This window comes from Peromyscus maniculatus, chromosome 11, assembly GCF_049852395.1.
Source record: "Peromyscus maniculatus bairdii isolate BWxNUB_F1_BW_parent chromosome 11, HU_Pman_BW_mat_3.1, whole genome shotgun sequence".
In the NCBI taxonomy this organism is placed as follows: domain Eukaryota; kingdom Metazoa; phylum Chordata; class Mammalia; order Rodentia; family Cricetidae; genus Peromyscus; species Peromyscus maniculatus.
This window is the reverse complement of record NC_134862.1, coordinates 80,658,737-80,686,678: the sequence shown is the minus strand read 5'-3', so window position 1 is coordinate 80,686,678 and position 27,942 is coordinate 80,658,737. Positions and strand designations below refer to the sequence as shown.

Sequence of the window (27,942 nt, the reverse complement as noted above, 5' to 3'; positions counted from 1 at the left end):
CGGATAGGATATTCCGTGCACTCAGTGTCGGAGGCTGAACATTGTTGGAAATCTAACCAAGGACCTGTAACTGCCACCACAGCAGCCACTGTGGTAACATGGAGGGACAGTGCTCATGACTGCCTCTGTGTCTCGCCACCCCTCTGCCTTCCTCCACCACAGGTGAGTCAACCGCCATTTCCTGCGGCTCTGCAGCCTGAGCTATGTTACTCATGCTGGACCCTGGGGGGGTCCTCAGCTGCATACCATGACACATTCTATCTTGACAAAATATGGGATGCTGTCAGCCCACAGGGGATTCTGGTGCATACACCTCAGCCCTTATCCTTATCGTGACAATGGTTGGGGTAACCTGTGCTGTTAATGCCAATATGCAGCCTGCCTATTCTCAAGGACGCTTGAGATAGGAGCCTGGGATCCCATTTGTTATTTTAATTTTTTATTTCCCTCTCTCTCTCTCTCTCTCTCTCTCTCTCTCTCTCTCTCTCTCTCTCGGCTGCAGCCATGGAACATAGGAATGGATACCAGTAAATCTGGCCACATAATGGCTTCATGGGAACTTCTGTCAGTGAATGGGCAAATAAAAAGAGTTACCTTATCCCGAAGCTTTCTACCAAAGCTCTAACCCTTCTCCCTCCTCCTACAGCCCCCTGCCACATGCAACCACTTCTGTCTGTCTGACTTCCACTTTCCGGTATTAGGCAGGCTCTCCAAGTTGGACTGGCCAATTCAGCTGCCTCTCACCCTAACTCACCTTAACTCCTCTCACTCGTTCTCAAGCTGCCATGAAAAGCACAGACAGGTGAGTCTGAAAGCAGCCTAGGATGCATGTAAATAAGTTTACAATCAGTTTATAGCCTGCCTCCTGGTGGGTCTTCCAAAAGTTGTCCTCAAGCCAGCAGACATAAAAAATTCAAGACATGGAGTAAAATCTGTCTCTTGTCCCCTAGACCTCCCCCAACATAGGACTAAAACTTAAGCATCTGAAGAGCAAGAATCCTGACCCCACAGGTTGAAGTTTCATCTGTGGCATTTAAGGTGTACCAGAGGAGAGATGAAAAAAGCCAATTGCCAAGTGCTGGCACATGCTGGCTCCCAAATGCCATTGGGTCCCTGTTTTAAGTGCGAACAAAAAAAAAAGAGGCCATGCGGGTTAGTGCATGCCCTTCCAGGCCAGTCCATCAACTGAGCTTTGTTCAAAGTGATGCCTAGAAAGACAACTGGTCAGCTAACTGCCCCCAGGCAGCAAGAGGCAGGGAGACAGACAAAGATCTCCAGCAGACTTAGGCTTAGCCAGAGGCTTGTTCTCAGGAACCCAGAATGCAGCATGGAAGTGATCCATTTCTTTCCTTCAGGACACCAGAGCCATTAACCCAGTCCTGAGACTTTTGGGGTCTCATTTCTCCTCATTTCCCTGTTGTCAGGGTAGGGAAGACAACCTTACCCACCTCACCAGATTTAATTGTACTTTCAGGATTACTTAATGGGACAAGATTTTCCAACTAAGATAGAAGCTTTCATTTCATTGCTCCCTCCATGTAACTCACATCAGACCTGTCAGAAGTGCTTTTCCTCCTCATGCACATAGACAGGGCCCTGATCTCTGCCTTGTCCCTAATTCCAAAAAAAAATAAATAAATAACTTCTCATGTACCACAAGCTTTTTTTGTTCCCAGTTCCCTCTTCTAATCAACTGTTCAGCTAATGGTTACAGGATCACCACAGAACTGGAGTCCAGAGATCATCAAGTAAGAAACTGTAACAGCTAAAAGGTATTTACACCCCCAGACCCAAAAGTGTCCCGGCTCTGCGAAAACAGACTCTAATGTAAGAGTCTATCACTGTTGAATGCTCTCAACAATTGATCACCTGTCTCTTGGATGTTAAACTAGTAAAGGAAACAGGTGCCTTAAAATAACCTGTCTCTGATAAAGCTTAAAAACATGTTCCAGTCTCTCTCATTAACACCAACCAATACAAGCAGAGTACTAAACACTACAATGGTCACCAATTTTCTTATGGCTGCTTCTTAACATGTTCAAAATTTTTCCCAAGCTCCGGAAACCAGCTTAAATCCATCTGGACAGGTTAGATCTACTTCAGGCTTTTCCTGTCTCACCAGCATCCTGTCAGATACAAAAGTAGCCAGAATGCCCAGCTAAGAGGGACAGACGGCTCCAGGACAACAGGACAACCCACCACCCCAGGACGCCTGTCTACCTTGGAAGGCCCCCTTCGCTACCCCCCCAAGAGCCAACCAATGTCACCAAACCAGCAGGAAGCAGTCTTTCCAGGAGAAATGACACCCCTATTCCTACTCACTCACTTTTTATAATAAGCAAAAAGTCTAGAATGTTAGGATCTGGCACATGCGCAGCTTGGGGTCTTGTGTCTTACATCGTCAGTGGGCACAGGGGACTATGTACCTGCCTTAAAAGGCCAGACGTGGACCACCAACCTCTCTCTCTGCTCTCTCTCTGCTCTCTCTCTGCTCGCTGCTCTCTGCTCTGCTCTTGCCACCTTTCTTTACCTCTAGGCCTGGCTCTCCTCCATTCTATCTTTGCCTTCTTTCTTATAAAGCTCTTTGTAACACTGGTAGTCATGGCCGTGGCCCGTGACTTTCTTGCCAGTAACCAGTGCCATTTATCATAACCATCAACTAAAGCTAAACTGAAGAGATTTGGATAAAATCTGTTGGCAAAGGAAGTCACAAAAGAGCCTAGTATTGCCTATTGTGTGTGATTATTACTGGTATTTCTTATATAGATTTATAATTTTTTTAAAAAATTAGCAGGCTGAGAAAGGAAAAATACAAAATGTACAATTTGAGGAGAAGAGGAGCAGCAGGAAGTAGAATGGAGCTAAATCCTGTGTTCAAAAAAGATAAGATATGGAATAAAGAGAGTGGTACCATCAGGGCAAGATCCAACCCAGCTGAGTTGAAAAGCTTAGAGCTGGGAGTGGTGGTACATGCTTTTAATATCAGTACTCCAGAAACAGGGCCCATCTTACCAAAGCACTCTAAGAAGCAACAAAACCCCCATCAAAATTCAAACACATTTTTTAAAGACATTGAAAGGACAATACTCAGCTTCATATGGAAAAACAGAAATGCAGGATAGGTAAAACAGTCCTGTACAATAAAAGAACTTCCAGAGATGTCACCATCCCTGATTTCAAATTGTACTACAGAGCCATAGTAATAAAAACCACATGATATTGTCATAAAAACAGATGTATTGATCAATGGAATCATATCAAAGACTCAGACATAAATCCACATAACTAAGGACACCTGATTTTTGACAAAGAATCCAGAAATATACAATGGGAAAAAGAAAGCATCTTCAACAAATGATGTTGCTCTAACTGGATGTCAGTGTGTAAAAGAATGGAAATAGATCCACAGCTATCACCCTGCACAAAATTCAAATCCAAGTGTATCAAAGACCTCAACATAAAACCAGATATACTGAACCTAATAGAAGAGAAAGTGGGGAACAACCTTGAACATATTGGCACAAAAGACAACATCCTGAACAGAACATCAGTAGCACAGGCATTAAGATCAACAATTAATATTTGACTTCATGAAACTGAAAAGCTTCTATAAGGCAAAGGACGGTCAATAGAACAAAATGGCAGCCTACAGAATCAGAAAAGTTTTTCATCAGCTCCACATCTGACAGAGGACTAATATCAAAAATATATAAAGAACTCAAGAAACACTTGAGAACTCAAGAAACTACACATTAGTAAACTAAATAATACAATTTTAAAACGGGGTACAAATCTAAGCAGAGAATTCTCAACAGAGGAATCTCATATGGCTGAGAAACACTTTAGGAAATCTTTAACAACCATAGCTATCAGAGAAATGCAAATCAAGATGATGCTGAGATTCCATCTTACACCTATCAGAATGGCTAAGAGCAAAAACACAAGTGACAACTCATGCTGGCAAGGACATGGAGCAAGAGGAACACTCCTCCATTACTGGTGAGAGTGCGAACTTGTGCAGCTACTTTAGAAATCAATTATGGTGGCTTCTGAGACTATTTGGAATCCACCCACCCCAAGACCCAGCTATAAAACTCTTGGGCATGTACCCAAAGGATGCTCCATCCTACCACAAGGATATTTGCTCAAATATGTTCATAGCAGCTCTATTCATAATAGCCTGAAACTGGGAATGTCCTGGATATCCCTCAACCAAAATATAAAGAAAATGTGGTACATTTATACAATAGGGTATTAGTCAGCTGTAAAAGAAAAATCATGACATTTTCAGGCAAATGGATGGAACTAGATAAAATTTTTCCTGAGTGAGGTAACCCAGACCCAGAAAGACAAACATGATATGCACTCACTTCTAGGTGAATATTAGCCGTAAAGTAAAGGATAATCGGGCTACAATTCACAGACCAAGAGAGGCTACGGAACAATGAGGGCTCAAAGGGACACATGGATCACTCTGGAAAGGGGAAAGAATAGATTTTGTGTAGCCAGATTTGGGGGGCCATACCTTTCATGCCAGCACTTGGGAGGCAGACAGGTAGATTTCTGTGAGTTTGAGTCTGGTCAATAAAGAGATTTCCAAGACAGCTGAGGCTATTACACAGGGAAATCCTGTCTCAGGAAACCACAAAGAATTGATTTCAAGAGTGCACTAGGAGTGGGAACAGGAGGAACCAGATTGGAGGGTGGAGGGAAAGTACTGGGAGAGATGCCTGGAATTGGAGCCATTTCAGGCAAGGTAGAATCCTGGTGCAGTGGAAACTCCCTGGAATCTACAATAGTGACCTTGGCGGTTTGAAAGAAAATGGTCCTCAAAGGAAGTGGCACTATTGGGAGTGGCTTTGTTGGGAGAAGGGTGTCACTGTGGGGGCAGGCTTTGAAGTCTCTTTCTTAGCTTCATTTAGTGTGTCAGTCCTCTTCCTGTTGCCTGCGAGATGTAGGACTCTCAGCTACTTCTCCAGTACCATGTCCACCTGCACACTGCCATGCTCTCCACCATGATGATAATGGACTCAACCTCTGAAAATGTAAGCAGCTACCCAATTAAATCTTTTCCTTTATAAGAGTTGCCATTGTCATTGCTGTGGGATGTTCAATTTGTGAACCCCGAGTTTGCAAAAATAAAACAAAATCAACCTTGGGTCAGGAGGCCCAGTTAGCAACTAGCTGACAGAAAGTAATCATAGAGAGTGACAGGGTGTCTGGAGGATGATAGAGAGATGCACAGGAAGTAATAGGGAGGAACTTAGTGGAGGGTGAGTTCTTTTGTTTTGGCAGAATGGAAGGATTCGCTCTTTCAGAGATGCCAGCAAAGAGAGAAGGTCAACAAGTTGCTACTCATCCTCTCTGAGCTGGCAAGTTTCCAACCCAGCCTTTGACTCCAGGGTATTGTTAATAAATAAAATGATAAAGATTTAATTTAAAGCTGTATTTGGCAGGGGTAATATAGTCAGTGCCTGTGGAAACAAAACTCCCACCAGGCAGTGGCCTGAATGGCTGGGCCACTGCCACAGAAGTAGGACAATGACTACAGAACCACATTTGCTGGCTAAAACAGCAGCAGATAAATGCACAGCCTTTGTGCCCAAGAAAAACAACAGGGCACAGTGTCTCTTCACAGCAATTAAAACCCTAAGACAGTGGCCCAAGTGAAAATGCCTAGTAATAGATAATAAGGATCCTGAACTCTGGATCTTCTGTAACCAGACAAGTCTTCCAGTGGAAGGATTGGGACACCAACCTAGCTACAAAACCTTTGAACTACAATTTGTCCTGGCTACAAGATGTGCTGGGGTAAAGGTGGTACAGAAGTTGTGGGAGTGGCCAACCAATGGCTGGCCCAACTTGTGACCCAGGCCATGAAAGGAAGCCCATGCCTGACAATGTATGGAGGATAAGGAACCAGAGTTTAGATAACCCAGAGACCTAGGATAGAACCAAATGTAACTGGGAGGGAGTCAATGAAATGATTCCTAATGATATTCTGCTATACTTAATATAGCCTAGCATAATCATCATCAGAGAGGCTCTATCCAGCAACTGATGAGAGCAGATGCACAGACCCACAGCTAAACATTAGGTGAAGCTTGGGGAATCCTGTGCTAGATGAGAAGGTACGAGCTAGAGTGGTCAAGGACACCACAAGTACATGGCCTACAGAATCAACTAACCAGGACTCATAGGGGCTCACAGAGATTGGACTAATTAGGGATCCTATATGGGTCTGACCTAGGTCCTCTGCATATGTTATGCTCTCCTTATAGAACTACCAAAGTTGGAGTGGAGGTTGTCCCTAACACTTTGGCCTGCTCTGGGGGCCCTCTTCCTCCTACTGGGTTGCCTCATTCATCCTTAATATGAGGGGATATGCCTAGTCTTATTGTAACTTGATTTGCCATGTTTGATCTATACCCCTGGGAAGCCTGTTCTTTTTTGAAGGGAAATGGAGGAGGAGTGGATCTAGGGGAGAGTGGGGGTAAAGGAGGGACTGAGAGGAGAGGAGGGAGGGAAGGCTGTTGTCAGGATGTAATATATGAGAGAAGAATCAATTTTTAGAAAAAGAATATTGCTATATCAGGATTCACAGTCCTGATATCTGAAGAATAAGCAACCAGAGCAGCAGAAACACTTGAAATCTACCATCCTTGCACAAAAAGGATTCAGGGAGACACCAAGCCTGCAATGAACACAATTTATTCTCCTTTCCTGTGTCATTAGCATTCTAGTAACTAGGTAAGTTTTTTTCCATGCATGTGAAACCACAGACTGCAGAAGTCTGGGTCCCACATCACAAAATTCTCAACGATAGAACAGAAACACAGCTGCTTCAGTTATCTCCCGGCTACTGTTGTACCCAATGTGAGTTCCATATCCATTCCAATCAAATGCAGAGAAGTCTCACACTACTGAGGGTTACTTTTGGGAAGTATCCTCCTCCACCAATGCAGTGCTGGAAAAGAAGGAAGAGAGGAAATAGCAATGAGATGTCAGCTGGTGATATGGTTTGGATATGAAGTGTCTTCCCCAAAGGTGTTATGCACTGAAGACCTGGTCCCCAGTGTATGTAACATCCAGAGGCAGGACTTTGAAGAAGGCTTGACTACAAGGACCCTGCCTTCAGGGGGATCGGGATCTGTCCCTGGTCTATGGGCAGGCTGCTGGAACCCAGTGCTTGTGGTGTGACACCTTACACAGCCTTGGTGCAGTGGGAAGGGGATTGGCCCTGCCTAGGCTCAGTGTGCTGGGCTCTGCTGACTCCCCATGGGAGAACTCAATTTTGGGAATGTGGGCATGCGGGGTTGCTTGGGAAAGAGAGCTGTGGGTGGCAGAAGGGAGGAGAAGGGATGTATGGATAGTATGTTGAATGAGTATAAAGTTTCTTAATAAAGAAAAATGAAAGAAAGAAAAAAAGGAAGGGCCCTGCCTTCATCAAGTGGCTAATCATTGGTGGGTTCATATTTTGAACTGACTATTGGAAGGTAGCAAATCTATAATTGGGAGTGGGGGATCTGGTTAGAGGAAAGAGATCACTGGAAAAGGAAGTGTAATGTGTCAGGCAAGAGGGAGCCTGTGCCTTCTTGACACAAATGTACGAAGCAGAATTAGAGGATAATCTCCAGGTATTGTTGGTCCTTGACTTTCCACCTTGTTTGAGACAGGTTCTCTTCACCACTGTTTTAGCCATGTTAGCTGACCTAAGAGATTTGGGAGGATCTACTGCCTGTCCCCCACCCTTCTAGGGGACACTGGAATTACAGACACCCCCACTACTGTGTGCAGCTGATCACCAGACTTGCATCTCAAGTTCTTTTACCTACTACGTCATCTTCTTACCCACAATGAAGCATGCTTTTGAAGGTGACTTGCCTTGGCCTTTCATGCTGTTTCATGGCTTCCTGGCCACCATTCACTAAGCCACACTGCTCTGATATGCCCTTCGGGTAGAATGTTTCTGTCTCACTGTAGATCTAACAACAATGGAGCCAACTGACCACTGGCTAAAATCTCTGAAATAATGAAACTAAACAAGACTTCCACCTTTTAACCTGTTTCTCAATAGCCAAGTTCAGTAGGCTCTTCATCACTCATCAGACTCTCCATTGGCGGTATCACTCTGTTTGATCCATAAAACATCCATCCATTGGCTTTAGTGGCATCACTGTCTCTTCCCGACTTTCCTACAACTTCTGTGAACCTTTGTTCTTTGTTCTCAGGTTCCCAGGCTAGACTTTTCCTTCATGAATTCCTTAAGCACCACATCCCAGAGGGGACACATGTTTCAGTTCCTTGTAGCTTGTGTCATGCCTCTGCCTTCGGTTAATCAACTATTCACTGATGGCTCAAACTGTCTATCTTGAGTCCAAATGTGTCTTTAGCTAAAGATCTTAAATTTACCTGCCACTCAAATTACTATTCAGGCATTTCAAGTCCCACATGAAAAACAAGGTTAGTTATAGCCGTGTGCCACTTAACAATGGGGATTTATTGTGATAAACTCATTGGTTGTTCTGACCACAGTGTAATCAACTAGGGTGTCCTCAAATAGTCTAGGATCACCATGATGTTTCTAGGCAGTACCACCACATGAAACCACTGCCATCTAAGCAATCCATCACTGGCCAAAGCATGTAGCAGCATATGACTGTAAATTCTTCCTTGATTCCAAACCTGGTCTTCATTCAGACATTGTGACTTAATAAATGATATCCATTGACTTTGAACTTGCTGTTTCCATGTCATAACCTCCCAAGTAGCAGAATATGTTCTGTCACACCAAGAATTACTTGTGTGCTATTATAGAGAAAGATGATTATAGGCAATGATAGTATGTTGCTAAGTTCGAAATCTAGAGAAAGTCAATTGGAATGTTTCCACCACAAGGAAATGCATATTTGAGAGACTGACAGGCTTAACCTGATGTAAACATTGCATGATCTATTCATGTATTGACCCATCACAGAGGATCCTATTAATGTATAATTTTATGTTATTAGTTAAGTAAACTTAATTTTAATAAGATTTTTTTTAAATGATATTCACTCACCCAAGTGAAAACCATAAGGTTATCTTAGACATCTCTTCCCGTTCTATGGATTTGTCTGGTCTTAAATTTTAAATCATCAGTGTTCATTGGCCGCATACACAGGTACTGCCCTACTTCATGCTTTTATGCCTTACCTTTCCCACAGGTTCAACTTCTAGTCAGTTTAGAAACCACTGATCAGCAAATACCTCTAGAGAGAGGGGGAAATGGGGAAGGAACGTCTCTCAAGATGGCTACTAATTTCTCCCTTTCAGTGTCACATACCTTCATCCTAGCACTGGGAAGCTAAAGGCAAGAGGATGGCAAGTTCAAGGACATCCTCACTACATAGTGACTTTAGAAACAACCTAAGATATATGAGACCTGCCTTGAAAACAAAAATCCTTTCCTGCAGTCAGTACTCTGTCATTCCCAGTGCTCAATGTAGCCCCTAGTTTTTTGTTTGTTTGTTTTGTATTTTGCTTTTTTGTTTGTTCGTTTGTTTGTTTGTTTTATGGCACTAGGAACCAAAATCCATGGCCTTCTGCATGTTAGGCAAATGTTTTACCACTAAGCATACACAAGCTCCTTATTTTATATTTCTATTATAATTCAAACATACCAGATAACAATTACATATTTATGTGAATGTCTAACCTACTAAGTGCTGGCAAGGTACATGGCATGGCATGTCTCCTGGGCCATTACAGTGTAGGTGCTAAAACAAGCTATGCTAAATGATCCCTGGGCCCCAGCTGTTCCCAAGGAACACCCGCCCAACTCAGCCCCAGTTGCTGACCAGTAGGCAGGGCTCCTGCAGGAAGGATCCCCTTCCCCAAGACCCCCCCAAACGGACTCTGCAATCTACACGCCCTGCCCCCACACCCATCTGCCCAAGACCCCCGCCACTACCTGAGCCTTGTAATCCAACCCCCAGCTCTCATCAGGCCCAGAGAGAGAGCTCTCATTGGACAAAGAGCTGTCATTGGACCAAGAGTAACCTCAGGAGACAAGGAATCTGCCAGCCCTCATTAGACCAAGAGTGGCTTTCTGAGAAGTAGAATCGGCCCCCTCTCATTGGACCAAGAGAGGCTTCCTGACAGAATCTGTCAACTCTGACTGGACCAAGAGCCCTGATAAGACCAAGAACGAATCCATGAGTCACAGAATCAACTAGCTTGGGTTGACCCAAGAGCAGCTCACTGAGACACAGAAGCTGCCTGCTCCAATTAGACCAAGAGCTAAGATTAGACCCAGAAGGGCCCCTTGAGTGAGACACAGACACAACAAACACAGAGTGGACCAACAGCAACTCGCTCAGACACAGGCACCTCTTATACCTATTAGACAAAGAGATGGGCAGACATCAAGGCAGAAGCACATACAACAACATAAAGACAAATACAGCTTCACCAGAATCTAGCCCTCCTCCAACAGCAAGACCTGAACATCACAAGGTAGAAGAAGCAGAAGAAAGCAACCTTAAGAATAGCATCATGATATAAAATAAAGAACAATCAGACCACAACCCGTACAACCATAGAGGATATATATATATAGCATGGAGGTCCCTAGGATGACTGTGGCACATAATAAATTTCAGTTTTACTCAATTATTGAAAAAAAATAGCCAAATGAATGGAAACACATGAACTATGAACCAAAGGCTGAGGGGCCCCCAGCTGGATCAGGCCCTCTGAATAGGTGAGACAGTTGATTGGCTTGATCAGTTTGGGAGGCAACTAGGCAGTGGGACCAAGTTCTGTGCTCATTGCATGAGTTGGCTGTTTGAAACCTGGAACTTATGCAGGGACACTTGGCTCAGTCTGGGAGGAAGGGACTGGACCTCCCTGGACTGAGTCTACCAGGTTAATCGCAGTCCTCGGGGGAGGACTTGTCCTGGAGGAAGTGGGAATGGAGGGTGGGCTGGGGGTAAGGGGAGGGGGTTGGAGGGGGGAGAATAGGGGAACCCATGGCTGATATGTAGAACTGAATGGTATTGTAAAATAATATATATATATATATATATATATTAATTTAAAAAAAAAAGAATAGCATCATGAAGAAGCTAGAGGCCTTTCAAGAAAAAAATGAAATTGAGGAAAAAGTTGAACAAAAAAGTGGAGGAAATCAATAAAGAAACTGAGAAAAAGTCAAACAAAAAATGGGAAGAAATCTATAAAGAAATAGAGGAAAAGACAAATAAAAAATTGGAAGAAAGCAATAAATCCCTTAAAGAAAACTATGAAAGAGTAATGAAACAGGTGAGGGAAACAGTTCAAGACATGAAAAGCAAAATAGAAACAATGAAGAAGACACAAACAGAGGGAGTGCTGGAAATATAAAATCTGAGTAAACGAACAGGAAACATAGATGCAAGCATAACCAACAGAATACAAGAGACGGAAGAAAGGATCTCTGTGTAGAGGATACAACAGAGGAAATGGATTCATTAGTCAAAGAAAATACCAGTGCCAAAAAAGTCATAACACAAAATGGCCAAGAAATCTGGGACATCATGAAAAGACAAGCTGTGCTAAACAATAAGCCAATAACACACTGGCACTTGTGCACATTAAATTTCATATTCTTCAGATGTGACTGAAAGGTGAATAGGAACCAGATTTTCACAAGGAGACCTTCCCTTTCATTATCTCCATCACTCTCCATCACAATCAGGGGACCCCCTTGTCAGCAAAGCTTCCTCATCATACCAGGGGAATGGACACTCTGACGACCAAGGAATGAAATATCAAAAGGGGCCACCTGTGAGGGGCTCAGGACCCTTTTCTGAGACTGTTACTTTGAGGAGGTCTGGCTTCCAAGAGAATCTGTTATTCTTGGCAATCCCCACCTCATTCTGCCTTTTGCCATAAACTAGAAAAATAAATAAATAAACAGAAGGGTCTAATGATTCCAGGTTAAGGGAGTATCAGGTAGCTGCAGTGGAAATGAGTGCACCTCCCCTCCCAATCAGTCTGCACGATGACCTCTAACCAGAGAAAGTGTCTGTGATAGGGAGGCAAAGAGCCTGGGTGAGGTCTACCAGACATCCAAAACTCTTCTAGTAATCCTTCCTCACAATAAGTATCTGTACAAACCCTGGAAAGGACACATTTCACTCTGAAAGCTAAACCCTGGCTAGAGAATGACAATACTTAGATATTTTTATCTAGACAGAAGTTCTGATCCCTGAGACCAAGCCAGCTATAAGGAAAGGTCACACTCTCACACACACTTGGGACTTTGGGCCTAGAGACCTGGTCTGCCCAGTCCAGAGATCAGGGTCTTACCTGTTCCTAATCAGTACTGTATGGCTTATGGCTCCTGTGGTCACTGGTGAAACAGGGGTGGGTGGCTTAGTGAGGCAATATATGTATATATATATATATATATATATATGTGTGTGTGTGTGTGTGTGTGTGTGTGTGTGTGTGTGTGTTGTGTGTGTTTGTACTGTTTATGTTTTTAGCAGTTATTTTTATCTTTTTATTAAGAAATCTTTTCATTCATTTTACAAATCAATCAAAGATCCCCCTCTTGCCTCCTCCCACCCCCCCCAGCCTCGCCTCCAACCCACCCCCTACTCCCTCCCACAAGAAGGCAAGGCTTCCATGTGGAAGCACATTCAGTAGAGGCAAGTCCAAGCCCTTCCCACTGCATTAAGGCTGCCTGAGGTGTCCCATCGCCAGGGACAATTGTAAGAGCCATGCCACATTGCCTGCCTAAGTTAAGTTTCTATTGTCCAGTACTGAGCCACTTACCAGAAACTTGTGACAGGCCTGGACAAGTCCTGAGTTATTAGAAAATAATTTAGCATTTCCTTATCTTTCTGCTACACTGACCATTAGCAACAATGTTTTGTGCTTGGGTTGCTTGGTTGGGTTGCTTAGCAGTCCCCTGGTGTTTTCCCAAAGAAAGCTTCCTGGTCTGCTTACTATAAAACCTGCCTGAGGAAAATATAATTTTGCAGCTTGATCAGAATACTGTCTTGCTGTCAATTCTTTGTGTCTCTTGTCCCTTTCATTCACCATTTCCCCCTCTAGGGACTCCTCTGAACATCCCGCTGGCTGGAACATCCCATCATAGGTAGTGGGCTCCAAAAAGCCCACTCATGCACCAGAGATGGATTCTGATCCTACCACCACGGGGCCTCCCAAGCAGATCAAGGTACACAACTGTCTCACCATGCAAAGGGCCTAGTCTAGTCCATGTAGGCTCCACAGCCATTCTTCCAAATTTCATGAGTTCCCTCTGATTTGGTTTGGTCATTCCTGAATGTTTCCCCATCATGATCCTGATGCACTTGCTCATAGAATCCCTCTTCTCTCTCTTTGCCTAGACCCCTGGAGCTCTGTCTAGTGACTGGCTGTGGATCTCTGCATCTGTTTCTATCAGTCATTGATGATGATTATGTAGTAACTTTGTAACTTTTGGGTATGAAAAAAATCCTCTTTGTAATGAACTTACTATGGGGAATATTAAAAAGGATGTTAAAAACACAAAGAGAAGATAGAAAGATGATAGATAGGCCCTGAAGGAGTGTGTGTGTGTGTGTGTGTGTGTGTGTGTGTGTGTGTGTGTGTGTGTGTCTTCCTCTTTTTTGATGGTCCCAGAGACTTAAGTTTTGACACACTGGCTACCCCAGAGAATTAAGTTTTACTCCCTCAGATAGAAAAGTCAATTGAGTAATTAGTCAGAAACTCCATGGCTCCTTCAATTACTGAGCTGCAGAAGGCTGGTCCTTGCAGCAACAATCTAGGATCATTAAAATAAAGTAGTACAGACAGGGTCTTATGTAGCCCAAAGTGGCTTCCAACTCACTGTGTAGACAAACATGGCCTTGAATATTCACTTAAAGTGTATAGATTATCTTTGTGTGAACAGTTTTACTTTTTATTTTGTTTTTTGAGACAGGGATCTTATGTACAAGATATTGTATTCCAACCTAGCTATGTAGTTAGGGATAAGCTTAAACTTCTGATCCTACTTCCACTTCCCAAGCACAGGAATTTCAGGCATGTCCCACCATACCTAGTTTACTTGATGCTAGGGATTGAGCCTATAGCTCATGTATACAAGGCAAACAATCTACCAGCTGAGCTACATGCCTCTGTTTTGTTCTATTCTAAAAACTATCCAAATTACATGGTGTAAATCAGTCCTTTGAACATAAAAAGATATAAAATATAAACTTACCCAAAAGCTCACTCCTAAAGCATTGTAGTATTATCAGTATTGTAATAAAGTTTGTACTGAAGATGTTTCATCGCTGAGGAAAAGGCAACTCATTCCATTATAACCTAAAGTGGTGTCTAAGAACTGGAGAAAGACAAACGGTGGAAATAGAGGAAGTTCAAAGTATCTTCAGAGGGGATTTCTGGTGATTTAATCCCAAATGTAGTCTACTATAAAATTTCACTATGAGAAAATCAAAGACAAAATAGTGAGGGTTGTATAGAATTCAATTTATGCAGTCTAAAGGTTTATATTTATTCTTAAATGATCATTTACTATTAGTCGTGAAACTTTTCTTTTCTATAGTGAAGTTTGATGGTGTGTACCTATAATTCCAGCACTTGGGGAGTGGGATGAAGACAGTCAGTTCAAGATCATCTTCACCTAAACAGTGAGTTTGAGGCCAGGCTGGACGGAAATGTACTCTAATACATTGTACCCTAGCCCCTGAAAAAAAAAGTTGTCTTCTCCTATGACATGAGGATAACTATAAGTATTTGCAGTTTTTAAGTTCTATCTTACAAGAAAGACCAAAAAAAATCCAATTAGATGCCAAATGTTGCAAGTCTCATCTATTTCCTTTTTGGAAAATAGGTTGATGAAATTCTCAAACCTGGAGATAGTGCTAGGATATGACCTTTAATATTTGACTTTTAGATACTTTGAATCCCTTAAGTCAACACTGTACAAAGAACTTTCCTGCAGTAAATAAAAGTTGCCCCTCCAGTGGCATCCTGCCAGGAAAGGGGGAGCCTGGCAAAGCCAGGGCTATTCTCACCAGGCTCTTCCCATAAAAGGATAAGAGCTTCACTGAACACACTAGATACTCTGCGGGGGGGCGGGGGGGAGCGGGGGGCGCTCCTCTCCACTCAGCTGGCAGCTCTGAGTTTCTGGCCAGGTATGGAGGGGAAGGTAGTTGCTGTCAGTGGAATAAGGAAAGTGGACTCCAGCTCAGGTCTGCTTTAGTCGCAGAGATGTGAATTTGACGGAAAGGAAGGAGCCTTTAATTGGACCAGATAGGAGCTGAGACAGGGATAAGGGGAAAAGGTGTTCTGGATAGAGACTGACCTTCATCTTGATTTTCTCTAGATGACCATGAGCCAACTCAGCTTCCTGCTGTTTATCATCCTGGCCACCAGAAGTTGCAGTGCTGGTGAGTCTTGCTGCAGGAACCCAGATTCCTGAAATCACCTCTAGCTTTAAAGAAAGTCAGCACTAGACTGGGTTGCTTCCAACACCTGGGTCTCTGAGGGCTAGAGATCATGATTTTGTTGTTGTTTATGGTTTTTTTTTTTTTTGGTTTTTTTTTAAACAGAGTTTTTCTGTGTAGCACTGGCTGTCCTAGAACTCACTGTGTAGACTAGGCTGGCCTCAAACCCAGAGATCTGCCTGTCTCGGCTTCCTGGGTGCTGGGATAAAGACGTGGGTTACTATATCTTGCCTGATCATGCAATTTTTTTAAAAAATGAAATGTAATACAATTGTATTGTATTATTTTCCCATTCTGTTTCCTTCTTCTAACCTTTCCCAATTATCCCCCACTCCCACATTCTAAAAAATCAAGTCCTCTTTTTGATTAATTGTGGATATATATATATATACACACACATATATATATTTCCTGGATATGTAAATACAACCTAGTCCATCCCCCATAAAGGTGATGCCTGTGAGATGAAGGCTGGGTGCCAAATGTCTCTTGAAGGAACTGACCAGTGGCAATGAGATTGTTGAGGTATGTCCTGGTCCAGATTCTGTACTTGTGTGTAGCTCTCGGTGAACTTCCACAAGAACTGTGTCCTAACCTTGTCATTCCTTAAGCTGAGGACCTTTGCTTTAGGGTTTCAAAACAAAGTGAGTAGTCTGGTTTGTGCCTAGAGAATGTTTTCTTGAATTCTGCACTCTATGAGAACTCAGGGTTATTTTAAATTGTGCAATTACTCTTCATTGCTGTTTTAAGAAAAAAGGCAAGTCCATAAATGCCATATACTTGATCTCCACATGATAGTCTTTGTAAGCTGGACATTAGGCAATAAGGAACTGAGGCTACAGTAAATACAACCCAAAAATACTTGAATTGTAAACATGGTGCTACTTACACCTGAGTAGCTCTGACCCCGGAGATCTTATTTGTTTCCACCCTTCTAGGTTCTCAGAGCACATTGCAGAGTTGAGGCTAGTTTGCAAGGCTTCTTATTCCAGGGTCCCTTGGTCAAGCCTCTGCACTGTCGACCTCACAACCCATGCTTCAGGCACATTAGGCTCCCTGCATTTCTTCTACTGCAGGGGTGGACTTCACTTTATTCTCCTTTTTCAGGACTTTGGACACAAAGTTCTCCACACCTTCAAATCTCTTGTCTTTCTTCCTAGTTACAAATCTTGTTGATTCTCAGAGTGAGGATTTCAGAAGTCACGGAATGAGTTTAGGGTGAATGACAAGGGGAAGCTGGGTGTCACATGAGAGTGAAACTCTGCATCTTCTCTAGTTGAAGAGAAACTGGATACCAACAGATGGGCCAATCCTGTGTCTGCCTCTCTGTTCAGAAGCTGCAAGGAAATCAAGCAGAAGATGACTGGGGCACAAGGTGAGCAACAAGGCATTTAAAGAGCACACTGTAATCCTAACACTTGGGGGCCCAAAGCAGAGGACTGAATTTTCCAAACCAGCCTGGGGAGATCCTATCTCAAAAGTAGAAACAAATAACCCAGTTAGGAAATCAGAATTTTGTCCTCTGGAACAGCTTTTCTGTTTTGATATAGAAAGTGTAGTAAAATGTACATAGTGGATTAAAATTGCCACTTAACTAATTTTAAGAGTTTTCAAAGTGAAGAACAATTTCCACAATGATATTGATCATCACTATCCATATCCACAAGTTTTCGTTCCTTAAATAGCAATTCTGTAGCAACCAAGCAGTAAATTCCTGTGTTCCCTGTGAACTGCTGTTTTGTTTCCTACTTCTCTAATCTGTCAATTCTTGATATCTCATATGAGTAATCTGCCTTATTTCATTAGCATTCTCCAAGGCTCATACGTGTTATAGAATAGTTACTTTAGTTAAAAATATTATTATTACTATTATTATTATTATTGCATAGATGTGAATGTCTGTATTTGGTGGTATATATATGCAAGTGCAGGCATACAAGTACATGCAGAGTTCAGAAGAGAACATCTAGTCCTCTGGAGCTGGAGTGACAGGTACTTGTACACTGGTAAATGTGAGTGCTGAGACCTTAACTCAAGTCCTCTGCTAGAGCAGTACTTGCTCTTAACCATGAAGCCATTTCTCCAGCCCACTTCATTCTTTTTGATCTATTGGATGTATAGGAATGTACACAATATATAGTCTGCATATTAGACAGCACAGTATATTGCTTATTCATTTTACTGTAGAGAAGTACTTGACCTGTTTCTGCCTTTCAGGTCTTGTGTCCAGCTCTTGTAACAAACATGAATGTACATAGCTGAGGCCCTGTTCCCAGTTCTGTGGTTATTTACCAAGTGAAGTTGTTAAGTCCTTTGATAATACTATGTTTAACTTTAGGAGAAACATCACTGTCAGTTTGGGTAATTCTGTGTTCAGCCTCAGTCAAAGAAGATTGACTTTCTGAAATCAGGAAGATCCAAATATCCCCAGGGACACCTGTAATAGGACACTCAGGATATGAGGCATTAGCCATGGTTGTACTTCCTGGAGTCATTCTGCCTCTGGATCAGAGATGGATAAAGAGCCTGCACACAGGACTGTGGACTGGTTCTCTCTACAGATGGCCTCTATTTCCTCCACACAAAGAATGGTGTCATCTACCAGACCTTCTGTGACATGACCACTGCAGGTGGTGGCTGGACCCTGGTGGCCAGTGTGCATGAGAACAACATGCTTGGGAAGTGCACAGTGGGCGATCGCTGGTCCAGTCAGCAAGGCAACAGAATCGACTACCCAGAGGGGGATGGCAACTGGGCCAACTACAACACCTTTGGGTCTGTAGAGGGGGCCACAAGTGATGACTACAAGGTTGGTACACTCTGTGGCCACTTGGGAAAGGGTGAAGATGTGAATGTAGTTCAGGCATGCCAGGGAGAGGGTTGGAAGGTTGTCCTTCAACACAGAGCTGAAGAAGTGAAAAATTATCTTGAATCTCAACATCTACCCAAGTGGACTTTTTGGTAAGTGTATGGTGGGACCATTGTCCTTGGAATTGTGGGTAACTGACCATGGCTTGCCATCTGTCCACCTGGAAACCAGAGAAACCAGCTGTGCTGAGGCCTCTACATGTGGGTCTTTTGCTAAGTGAAATCTACTGATCTGGCTAGGCTCAGTGTTGGTTGCTTTCCAGAACCCTGGCTACTTCGACATCCAGGCTGAGAACCTGGGTATCTGGCATGTGCCCAACAAGACTCCCCTGCAAAATTGGAGGAACAGCTCCCTGCTGAGGTACCGTACCTACTGTGGCTTTCTACAGCATGTGGACAATAATCTATTTGGACTGTTCCAGGTAATCAAGACTGCTGTTTGAGGCTGATTTTGATGTGTGTGGAGAGAGAGGCAGATGTTTGAGGTTCAGCAGGTTGTATTGTATGCTTCTCTTATTTTAAAGTGTAATGAGCCAAGGAAGGCAAATGTAGGGGTATGTGGAAAATAGAGGAGAGGGGAGAAGTAGAGAGGGGGAGAGAAAAGAGGAGAAAAAGGGGCAAGTGTCTAGGGTTTCAGAGAGACACAGACATAGGAAAGGATTCTCTCTTTTCTGACTCGTTTGGAAACAATCTCAGTTACTGGACACATGCTGTGCTTCTCCACGCAGGGCAGTGTTCCTGTGAATGCCAATGCTGCCATCCTTACCCAGTGACTTCTTTTGTTCCTTGTAGAAGTACCCAGTGAAATATGGAGCAGGGAAGTGTTGGACTGACAATGGTCCAGCTTTCCCTGTGATCTATGACTATGGTGATGCTCAGAAGACAGCCTCTTATTACTCCCCCAGTGGCCAGAGTGAGTCTTTAATGCTTCTATGAACCCTCTGCAGGACACTTGATAAACTCAATTATGATAACTGTCATTTACCAAGCACTACAACCTGTTTCTCTTCTATGACTGCTTGTGATTTCTTTCACTTCATTCACTTGATTGCCCTTGGGCTCTAAACTATTACTAGCCCATTTTACAGATTAGGAAAGTAGAGCACTAAAGGTCCAGGAACTTGTCTGAGAGCACAGATCATAAGCAGGAGAGGCAGCATTTGTACTGGGGATACAAGGATCCAGAATCTACTCTTAGCAACACCATTATCAGTTAGAGGTTTCTTAGAACAGACCAGGTCCATGTTCATAGGGCTGAACAACAGGAAAAATATGGAGTTTTATTTCTGTATTGAGGAGTGACTGCCATGTTGTTTAATATAAATATAAATGTGGCACATACTCTTTATAAATCCTATGCTTGTCCTCCATAATTCAAAGCTCTTCTTACTTATTCTTGGGATGCAAGGCTTTAGAGAAAAGTTAGCAAAATAAATGCAAGCAGGACCAGAATGAATGCACTTGCTAACTGCTGTGACAAGCCCTTGGAGATATTCAGTAGAGGCCTTCCTGTATAATAAATTTCTTTATTCGAGCTCTGGTAGATAGGGACCTTTTTTTGAGGACTGTCTCTTGAGGTCTGTGGAAAGGAGTAGGTAAGGCTTTCCCAATGGGTCTGATATTTTAGACTGTATATCCTGAACCTGCAACGATAAAACTCTGGGTTGACAGCTATTTCTAACATTTTTCTTGAATGCTGTTTTCTGTCTCTTATTTTCAGATGAATTCACTGCAGGATACATCCAATTCAGAGTGTTTAATAATGAAGGAGCATCCAATGCCTTGTGTGCTGGGATGAAGGTCACTGGATGTAACACTGAGTTTGTGAGTCTGTGTAGTAACCAATGAAGCTCATGAATAAGACTCAGGTTGCCAATGTGTATCTGTGTATTTTCAGTATGAGAGAATGCCTTGTTAATGTATGTACATGTATGAAAGTGAGATCTTTCCCTATACCTTGCTTGGTCACAGGGATCAGAACTTCTGTCTAGATAAAGATATCCTGTCTTAAGACCATAGTCAACATTTCAAACTTCTAATTGTACTGTTGCTCTATGGTTATCTTTTAGGATAACACACTCAGTTACCTGGAATGAAGGTGACACGTATTCAGGACATCCTGGGCAAGCCTTTGGGGACTGAGATTGTTAGAGAGTCACTCTCCACCCAGGATTTAGCTTTTAGACTGAAACAGATCCTGCCCATCCCTTTCCAGGGCTTGTACAGATTTTCATTGTGTTGAAGGGTTACTAGGAGAGTGATGGACATCTGTTAAACCTCATGCAGGCCATTCTCCTTCCTATTTCAAGGAATTTCTCCTGCAGAAACCTGACTTCCCCCTGAGACTAGGATCATTAGACTTATACTGCTTTGCTCTGTTTTGTTTTCTAATAATTTTGGCCAAAGGCAGGTTGAGAATGTAGTCCTTTTATTGCCACAGTGAAGGCTGTATATAACAAGTTAGCATGTTCTGGCCAAGCATGGTGGTGCACATCTTTAATCCCAACACTTAAGTGGTAGAGACAGGCAGATCTCTCTAAGTTTGAGGCCACCCTGATCTACATAGTGAGTTTCAGGTCAAGCAGAGCTACATAGTAAGACCCTGTCTCAAAAGACAATAACAAGTTCCTTTGGGATTCAGCACTCCCTAAAGTCTGAAAAAAAGGGTCATCACTTCCTGGCAGGTGATTCTGAAGATCTCAGTATCCATTTATTGCTAAGTCATTAGCTTGTCCTTCACCTGGTCAAGATGAGGCAGCTTTGATGTCAAGGAGGACCTTGGGACTATGTTGTGAATGATGAAATGGGGAGAGCATTTAGTAATGTTGAGGGAGTAACAAGCTTTTTTCAATTTTGGTATGTAAAATGAATGTGAAATATAGGAAGAGCTCATTTTGGAAATGTTAACTTGGACTAGATTGGAAACACCTTTTACATCACACCAATGGTTGTTGGACTGTATATGTGATGAGTACCACTGCAATGTTTTAATGTGCATGTAAGATTGATGTGAGCATTCTTTTTTTTTCAAAGATGACACTGGTGGCCTAGAGTTTACAGATTCTAACTGAGAAAAGACTAAGCATAAGGAAATAAGTATTGAAATGGTTTCCATGGTCCAAATGAGAGTGATGTAGTATGATGGAAATTTGGGGGTAGGATGGGCAATAATGAATTCCAAAGACTTTAAATTTTTTAATAGTTGAATACAGAGAAAGGGAAGAGAAAACATTTTTTATTAATTTTATACTTTTCACTTGAGTAGGTGAATATCAAACAGTAAGCCAAGATTTTTGGATGCTGAATATGTTTGGGATTTAGGAGGGATAAACAGTCATATGATGCTGAATTTGAAACATTTATTTGACTTCATTTGTGTGTGTGCACATGTGTATTCAAGTGATCACAGATGTCAAAAGGAGACATTGGATCTTTGGGAATTGGCATTAAAGTCTTTTGAATGGGTGCTGGGATCTGATATGGATGCTGGGATCTGAACTTTGGTTCTCTGATAGAGTAGTAAGATATCTTAACCTTGGGGCCTTCTTCCCAGCCCCCATGCTACTAGCTTGTTTGTGTAAGATTTTATTTTGTCTTATTTCACATATATTTGTTTTAAATATATGAGTGTTTTACCTGCACATATGTATGTGTATTGCTTGAATTCTTGGTGCTCTTGAACAAGAAGAGGGCATTCTATGCCCTGGTAACTGGAGTTACAACAGTTGTGAGCCCAATATGGATTCTGAGACCCAAATCTGGTCCTCTGCAAAAGCAGGAAGTGCTCTTAACAACAGAGCTGTCAGGGTTGGGGATTTAGCTCAGTGGTAGAGCAATTGCCTAGCAAGTGCAAGGCCCTGCATTCGATCCTCAGCCTCAAAATAAAAAGAGTCCTTAAATGGATTTTTAAAAAGCCGCACGGTGGTGGTGCACACCTTTAATCCTAGCAATCGGGAGGTAGAGGCAGGCAGATCTCTGTGAGTTCAAGGCCAGCCTGGTCTCCAAAGCAAGTTCCAGGAAAGGCTCAAAGCTACACAGGAAACCCTGTCTCAAAAAACAAAAACAAAAACAAAAACAAAAACAAAAACAAAAAAAAAAAACCAGAACTGTCACTCCATTCCCAATGTTACATCCTTTGATCAATGATGGATGTGGTATATAATGGTGATCCCAGATGATCTATATTGCCTACTAACATTGTAGTCATTATAACTTGTGTAAGTACAGCCTAAATTATTCATAATGACAAAATTGTCAATGAACTTTCCCAAATAAATCCCCATTCTTAAGTTATGTGTGACTGTAAGTAACTGTGTTTTTATTGTGTTTGTTAGTTAGTTTGTTTGTTTGTTTTCATGTGAAGTGTAAACATTGAGGAGTAATTTTAAATTTCAGTCCAATCTTTATGTCTTAAATTTAAGAAATATCTGGATTGGAGGTAGGGATTTTAAGTCATCAGTGAATTGTTCATAATGAAACCTAAAGGGGTAACACAAAGTATAAGAGAGTTGTAAATATGTCCTCTCTGGGAAGTAGCACTTAAGAAATTTGTGAAAGAAAAGTCTTGCCAAGGAATCTGAGAATGAAGGTTCAGAGAAGTTAAAGGAAAGGTAGAAAGAGACAGTGATGCCACTAGAGGGATTTTATGGATCAAATAGAGTGATACTGCCAACAGATAGTCTGAACTCATCAGCTATATTAGTCAGTTTTTTGCCTCTGTGATAAATACCTGAGAGAAACAATATATGGAAAGTAGGATATGCTTGCTAGTTTTATGACAACTTGACACAAGCTACAGTCATCTTAGAGGAGGGAAGCTCAATTGTGAAAAAGCCTCCATAAGACCAGGCTGTATGTAGCATGTAGAGCACTCCTTAATTGCTGATTGATGAAGGAGGTTCCAGTCCATTGAGGGTGATGCCACCCCTGGACTAGTCATCCTCAGTTCTGTAAGAAAACAGACTGAATAAGCCATGAGGAGCAAGCCAGAAAGCAGCACTTTTCCATGGCATCTGCATTAGTTCCTGCCTCCAGTTTCCTGTCTTGAACTTTTTCAATGATGAACAGTGATAAAAAAAAAAATATGAGCCAAAAAAAACTCTTTTCTACCCAAGTTGCTTTGATCATAATGTTTCATCACAGCAACAGTAACCCAGATTAAGACAAAGGGCTTTGCTAATTTTATTGGTTTCCAAGATTTTAACCTGTGGTTGCTTGACTCTATTGCTTTTAAATCCATAGTGGGACATGATAAATATAATGCAGGAAAGATCAAAGCCAGGAAAGACCAGGAAAGGCCAGGGCAAAATACCCTTCAAAACATGCCACTCACACCTCATATTTAATCCCTTCACCAAAACTCTGTCTCTAAATATTACTAATGCTGGGGATCAGGTCTTCAGTACAAAGCACCTTTTCAGAGGGAACTTCATACCCAAACTATAACATCTCTCATTGCTATGTGCACCCTTGTTTTTCAGCACTGTATTGGTGGAGGGGGATACTTCCCAGAAGGTAACCCTCGGCAGTGTGGAGACTTCTCTGCATTTGATTGGAATGGTTATGGAACTCACAATGCATACAGCAGTAGCCGGGATATAACTGAAGCAGCCATATTTCTGTTCTATCATTGAGAACTTTGTGGTGTGGGACCCAGATGTCTTCTCTAGTCTGTGGACTCACATGGATGAAGAAGAACTTACCTAGTAACTAGAATGCTAATGACACAGGAAAGAAGAATAAATCATGTTCATTGCAGGCTTGGAGTCTTTGTGAATCATTTTTGTGCAGGGATGGGAGTTTTTTTGGAGGGGAGGGGGGAGGTAACACGCTTTTTTTTCACAGAGCTGTCACACACAGTGTGACTGTCCTCGGAAGCAGGCATGGAAACCAGACACTCAGCCACAGAAGAAGGCTGGGGTCCGTTTAATGTCTTTGAATCTGGCAGATGCTCAGGTGCCTTTTCCAGAATAGGCCAAGGAAGACAAGTCCAGTTTGGTGTTGAAGGCTTCCGTCAGCTCCCTGGCCAGCAGCTCATGCAGGGACATGCCGTCGTGGGAGTACACCCAGTTCTTCCCCGTCCAGTCATAGCGCTTGGGGCCACTGGAGGGAGACGATAGCCAGATCTGCTTGTTTGGGGTCTGCTTATTGATCACGTAGGTCCCTAGATCCCCGCCCAGCTTAACAGTTAGCACACCGCCCCCAAAGGAGACATCGTAGTCCTCCAGGGTATGGGGCTTATCTGCCAAGTCTTCAAAGAACTCTGCCAGGGCGTCCAGCGTCTCCTCCGCAAGTCTTTCATAAGCTGTCTCGTCTAGAGAGCTTGAGTTGTCCAAAGTTCCTGAGTTCCTCAGATGTACCACACAGACACTCTGCTTCTTGACGTTCAGAATCTGATCGAGGTAGTGGAGGCTCAGACTCGAGTGGCAACCGGCGGAGGCCGCGTTGGTTGTGACCTGCAGGCCTGGGTGGCCGCACGCTCCGATAGGCTCCCTCCCGCGCCGGGTCCCTAGCGAGGCCGAGGCCCCTGACGCCGTCCGTGGCAGCAGACCCACGGCGGCTCGACGTCCCAGCGCCCACATACCACTCGGCTCTGCGGCCGCTCCGCCCTCCCGCCGGGAGATTTTTTTTTTTTAAGGAGCTTCTGCTGCTCTATTTGATTCTCTTGGGATATCAGTCCTGGTAATCCTAATACAGCAATATTCTTTTATTTTATTTATTCTTCTCTCAAATATTACATCTTGACAGTAGCCTCCCCTCTCTCCTCTCCTCCCAGTCTCTCTCCTAAAGTCCTCTCCTCCAGATCCACTACTCTTCATTTCCCTTCAGAAAAGGTCAAGCTTCCCAAGGCTATCAACCAAACATGGCTTATTAAGTTACAATAAGACTAGACACATCCCCTCATATTAAGGATGGACAAGGCAACCCCATAGCAAGAAAATGTTGTGGAATATTCCTTTACACTGTGTGAAGTTATGTTACTGTGGTTAGTTTAATAAAAAGCTAAATGGCCAATAGCTAGGCAGGAGATATAGCAGAGACTTCTGAATAGAGAGAGCTCTTGGAAGAAGATAGGCAGAGTTGCCAGCCAGACACAGAGGAAGACAGACATGAAGGAGAAGAGGTAAAAGTCATGAGCTAGACAATAACATATAGATTAATAGAAACAGGTTAATTCAAGTTATAAAAACTAGTCAGGAAGAAGACTAAACTAAGGCCAAGCTTTTATAATTATTAATAAGTCTCTACATCATATTTTGTAAGCTTGTGGCCCCTAAGAAAAATCCATTTAAATAATAATGTCAGAGTTGAGTCACATATTTCTATGTCAGACCCAAGAAAGCTTGTAAACAGAGTTTCTCTGTCACATTCTGTCCTGTAGCTGTTTCAAATAGTCACCCAGAGGCTTATATTAATCATAAATGTTTGGCCAGTAGCTCAGGCTTATTACTAACTAGCTCTTACACTTAAATTAACCCATAATTCTTATCTATGTTTAGCCACATGGCATGGTGCCTTTTCTCAGTACAACATTCTCATCTTACTGGTGACTCCTGACTCCACCCTTCCGCTTCCCAGCATTCTTAGTTTGGTCACTCTGCATATACTTCCTGCCTAGCTCCTGACCAATCAGTGTTTCATTAAACCAATCTGAGTGACAAACTTTTACAGTGTACAAAAGGATTATTCCACAGCATTTCTCCCTGTCTTTTAATTAAAAAGGAAGGAGGAGGGGACTGGACCTGCCTGGACTGAGTCTATCAGGTCGATCCCAGTCCTCGGGGGAGACCTTGATCTGGAGGAGGTGGAAATGGGGGGTGGGCTGGGGGGAAGGGAAGGAGGGCAGGAAGGGAGAGAACAAGGGAATCTGTGGCTATTATGTAGAACTGAATAGTATTATAAAATAAAATAAAAAATAAAAAAGGAAGGTTTTAATTTGATACAGTAAAATTGTATACAAAAAAATAGTTATTAAGTAAGAATTACAGTAAAACTATCTATTCCATTTATATTTAGTAAAATTAGAGAAAATAATTATCTATCTTATCTGGTGAGTCTAAAGTTTTGCATCTAATTTACTTTCTATTGTAACTAAGGAAAACTGTGATTACAACTATTTAGTCTTCAACTCCATCAAAGACCCCACAAGGGAGAAATATAACCTAATGACAGGTATATCAGACTACCTGGACAATCACCCATAGTTCCTCTGTAACATTGTGGCATCTAACTATAGCCTACAGGCCTAGCATATCTGACAGACTTTTTAGTGAAGCAGAAAATTTGAATGGCTGTCTGCCTATACTGGCAAAGTTTGTCAGTCACTTTCCTCGGTGCCCTGCAGAATGTCTACCAATTTCTTCAGTGAAGCAGGATTTTTGAAGAACTGTCTTGCCTTGTCTTGGCAAGATTCAATAGTCACTTTCTTTTGTGTCCTGCTTGTCCAATTTGGACAGCATACTGTCAGCAGTCAAGGCAAAGGCACTTTCTTACCCAGTGACTAACTTTTGCAACAAAGAAAACAAACTCCATATGGAGTTTCTTTGATGCCCATTATCTTCTCTGAAGTAATTGGTGCTGGGAGGAGCAGATGTGGCACATTGTCATAAAAAAAAGAACCTTATGTTATTAAAACATCTTAAATACCATGTTCAGTAGATCTCAGAAGTGTTTGAAGACCAACTATCTAAAATATATCTCTATTTGACCTTGAAAACATACCTAACATAACTACAAGTTTGATTATAATTGGAGGCTCACTACTGACATTTCTGCATTTCTTTATTTTCCTAAATAATTTGTAATAATAACTTTGAAAGACTAAAAATTTATATTACATTGTTTGATGAGCTGTATAAGAACAGTACCTTGAACAAAAGTATAAATGTATGTACAGTATGTTCTAACAAAAATAACCTAAAATTTGTATCAATATAAAAAATCCATATCAATGCAAAATATTTAAAACTAGTAGTGGCTTTTTTGGTCTAAAAGTAAATTCAATAATCTACCTTTTTATCCTATCCCTTCTATAACATATATATAGTATAAAAAAACCCAAATTTGTATCAATATACAAAAATCTAAGCCAGTGTAAAATATTTAAAACTAGTAGTTGCTCTTTTGGTGTAAAAGTAGATGTAATGATCGACCTTTTTACTCTGTCTATATCCCCCTTTTTCTTTTTTGAACAAGAACCCTGAATCTAATCTCCTTTATTCAGCTTTTTTCCTGGCCATTACCAATAACAACTTGTAACCAACCCCTCTAAATGAAGATAAATATTCATAACCCACTGAACAAAAAACATCTACCCTACCTCTTGGGAATGTGGGCATTGTGTTCTTAAATTTTCTTTCTGCAATCTGGGGGTTAGGGCATCTTTAGGGAACCCTTTAGGATAATTGTCAAGTCCTGGGAGAGCTAACTGTATCATCTGTTGTCCAGTTTCTGTGTAATGGGAAAGTGTAGAGCATGTTAAAATCCTGGCTAGGGTAGTCTGTAAAGCTGGATCATCTCAGTCAGCCACCTTGAAATTGTCCTGAGCAGTTTGTTGTCCAAAGCCAATCTTTAGATGGTATTTGTC

The 27,942-nt window shown here is 42.2% G+C and overlaps 1 protein-coding gene and 1 pseudogene across 5 annotated transcripts in view; one reads left to right on the top strand and one right to left on the bottom strand.

Moving 5' to 3' along the window:
• Nucleotides 1-24,113, top strand: part of LOC102911632 (intelectin-1a-like) — a 144,106-nt gene extending 119,993 nt beyond the window's left edge. The window contains exons 1-10 of one of the 5 annotated variants that reach the window (XM_076547973.1): nt 13,005-13,210; nt 13,383-13,477; nt 14,617-14,669; nt 15,368-15,431; nt 16,765-16,863; nt 18,050-18,297; nt 18,620-18,778; nt 19,149-19,269; nt 20,077-20,180; nt 23,837-24,113. In XM_076547973.1, the coding sequence (XP_076404088.1) occupies nt 15,368-15,431; nt 16,765-16,863; nt 18,050-18,297; nt 18,620-18,778; nt 19,149-19,269; nt 20,077-20,180; nt 23,837-23,989 (948 nt within the window). In that variant the 5' untranslated portion in view covers nt 13,005-13,210; nt 13,383-13,477; nt 14,617-14,669 and the 3' untranslated portion in view covers nt 23,990-24,113. Of the gene's footprint in view, nt 1-13,004; nt 13,211-13,382; nt 13,478-14,584; nt 14,670-15,129; nt 15,177-15,367; nt 15,432-16,764; nt 16,864-18,049; nt 18,298-18,619; nt 18,779-19,148; nt 19,270-20,076; nt 20,181-23,836 lie in introns of those variants that run through there. The other 4 variants (XM_076547971.1, XM_076547972.1, XM_016008918.3 and 1 more) reach the window with 4 other exon arrangements.
• A 60-nt stretch (nt 24,114-24,173) lies between these two features.
• Nucleotides 24,174-24,937, bottom strand: LOC102911962 (frataxin, mitochondrial pseudogene; annotated as a pseudogene).
• Between the last annotated feature and the right edge of the window lie 3,005 nt (nt 24,938-27,942).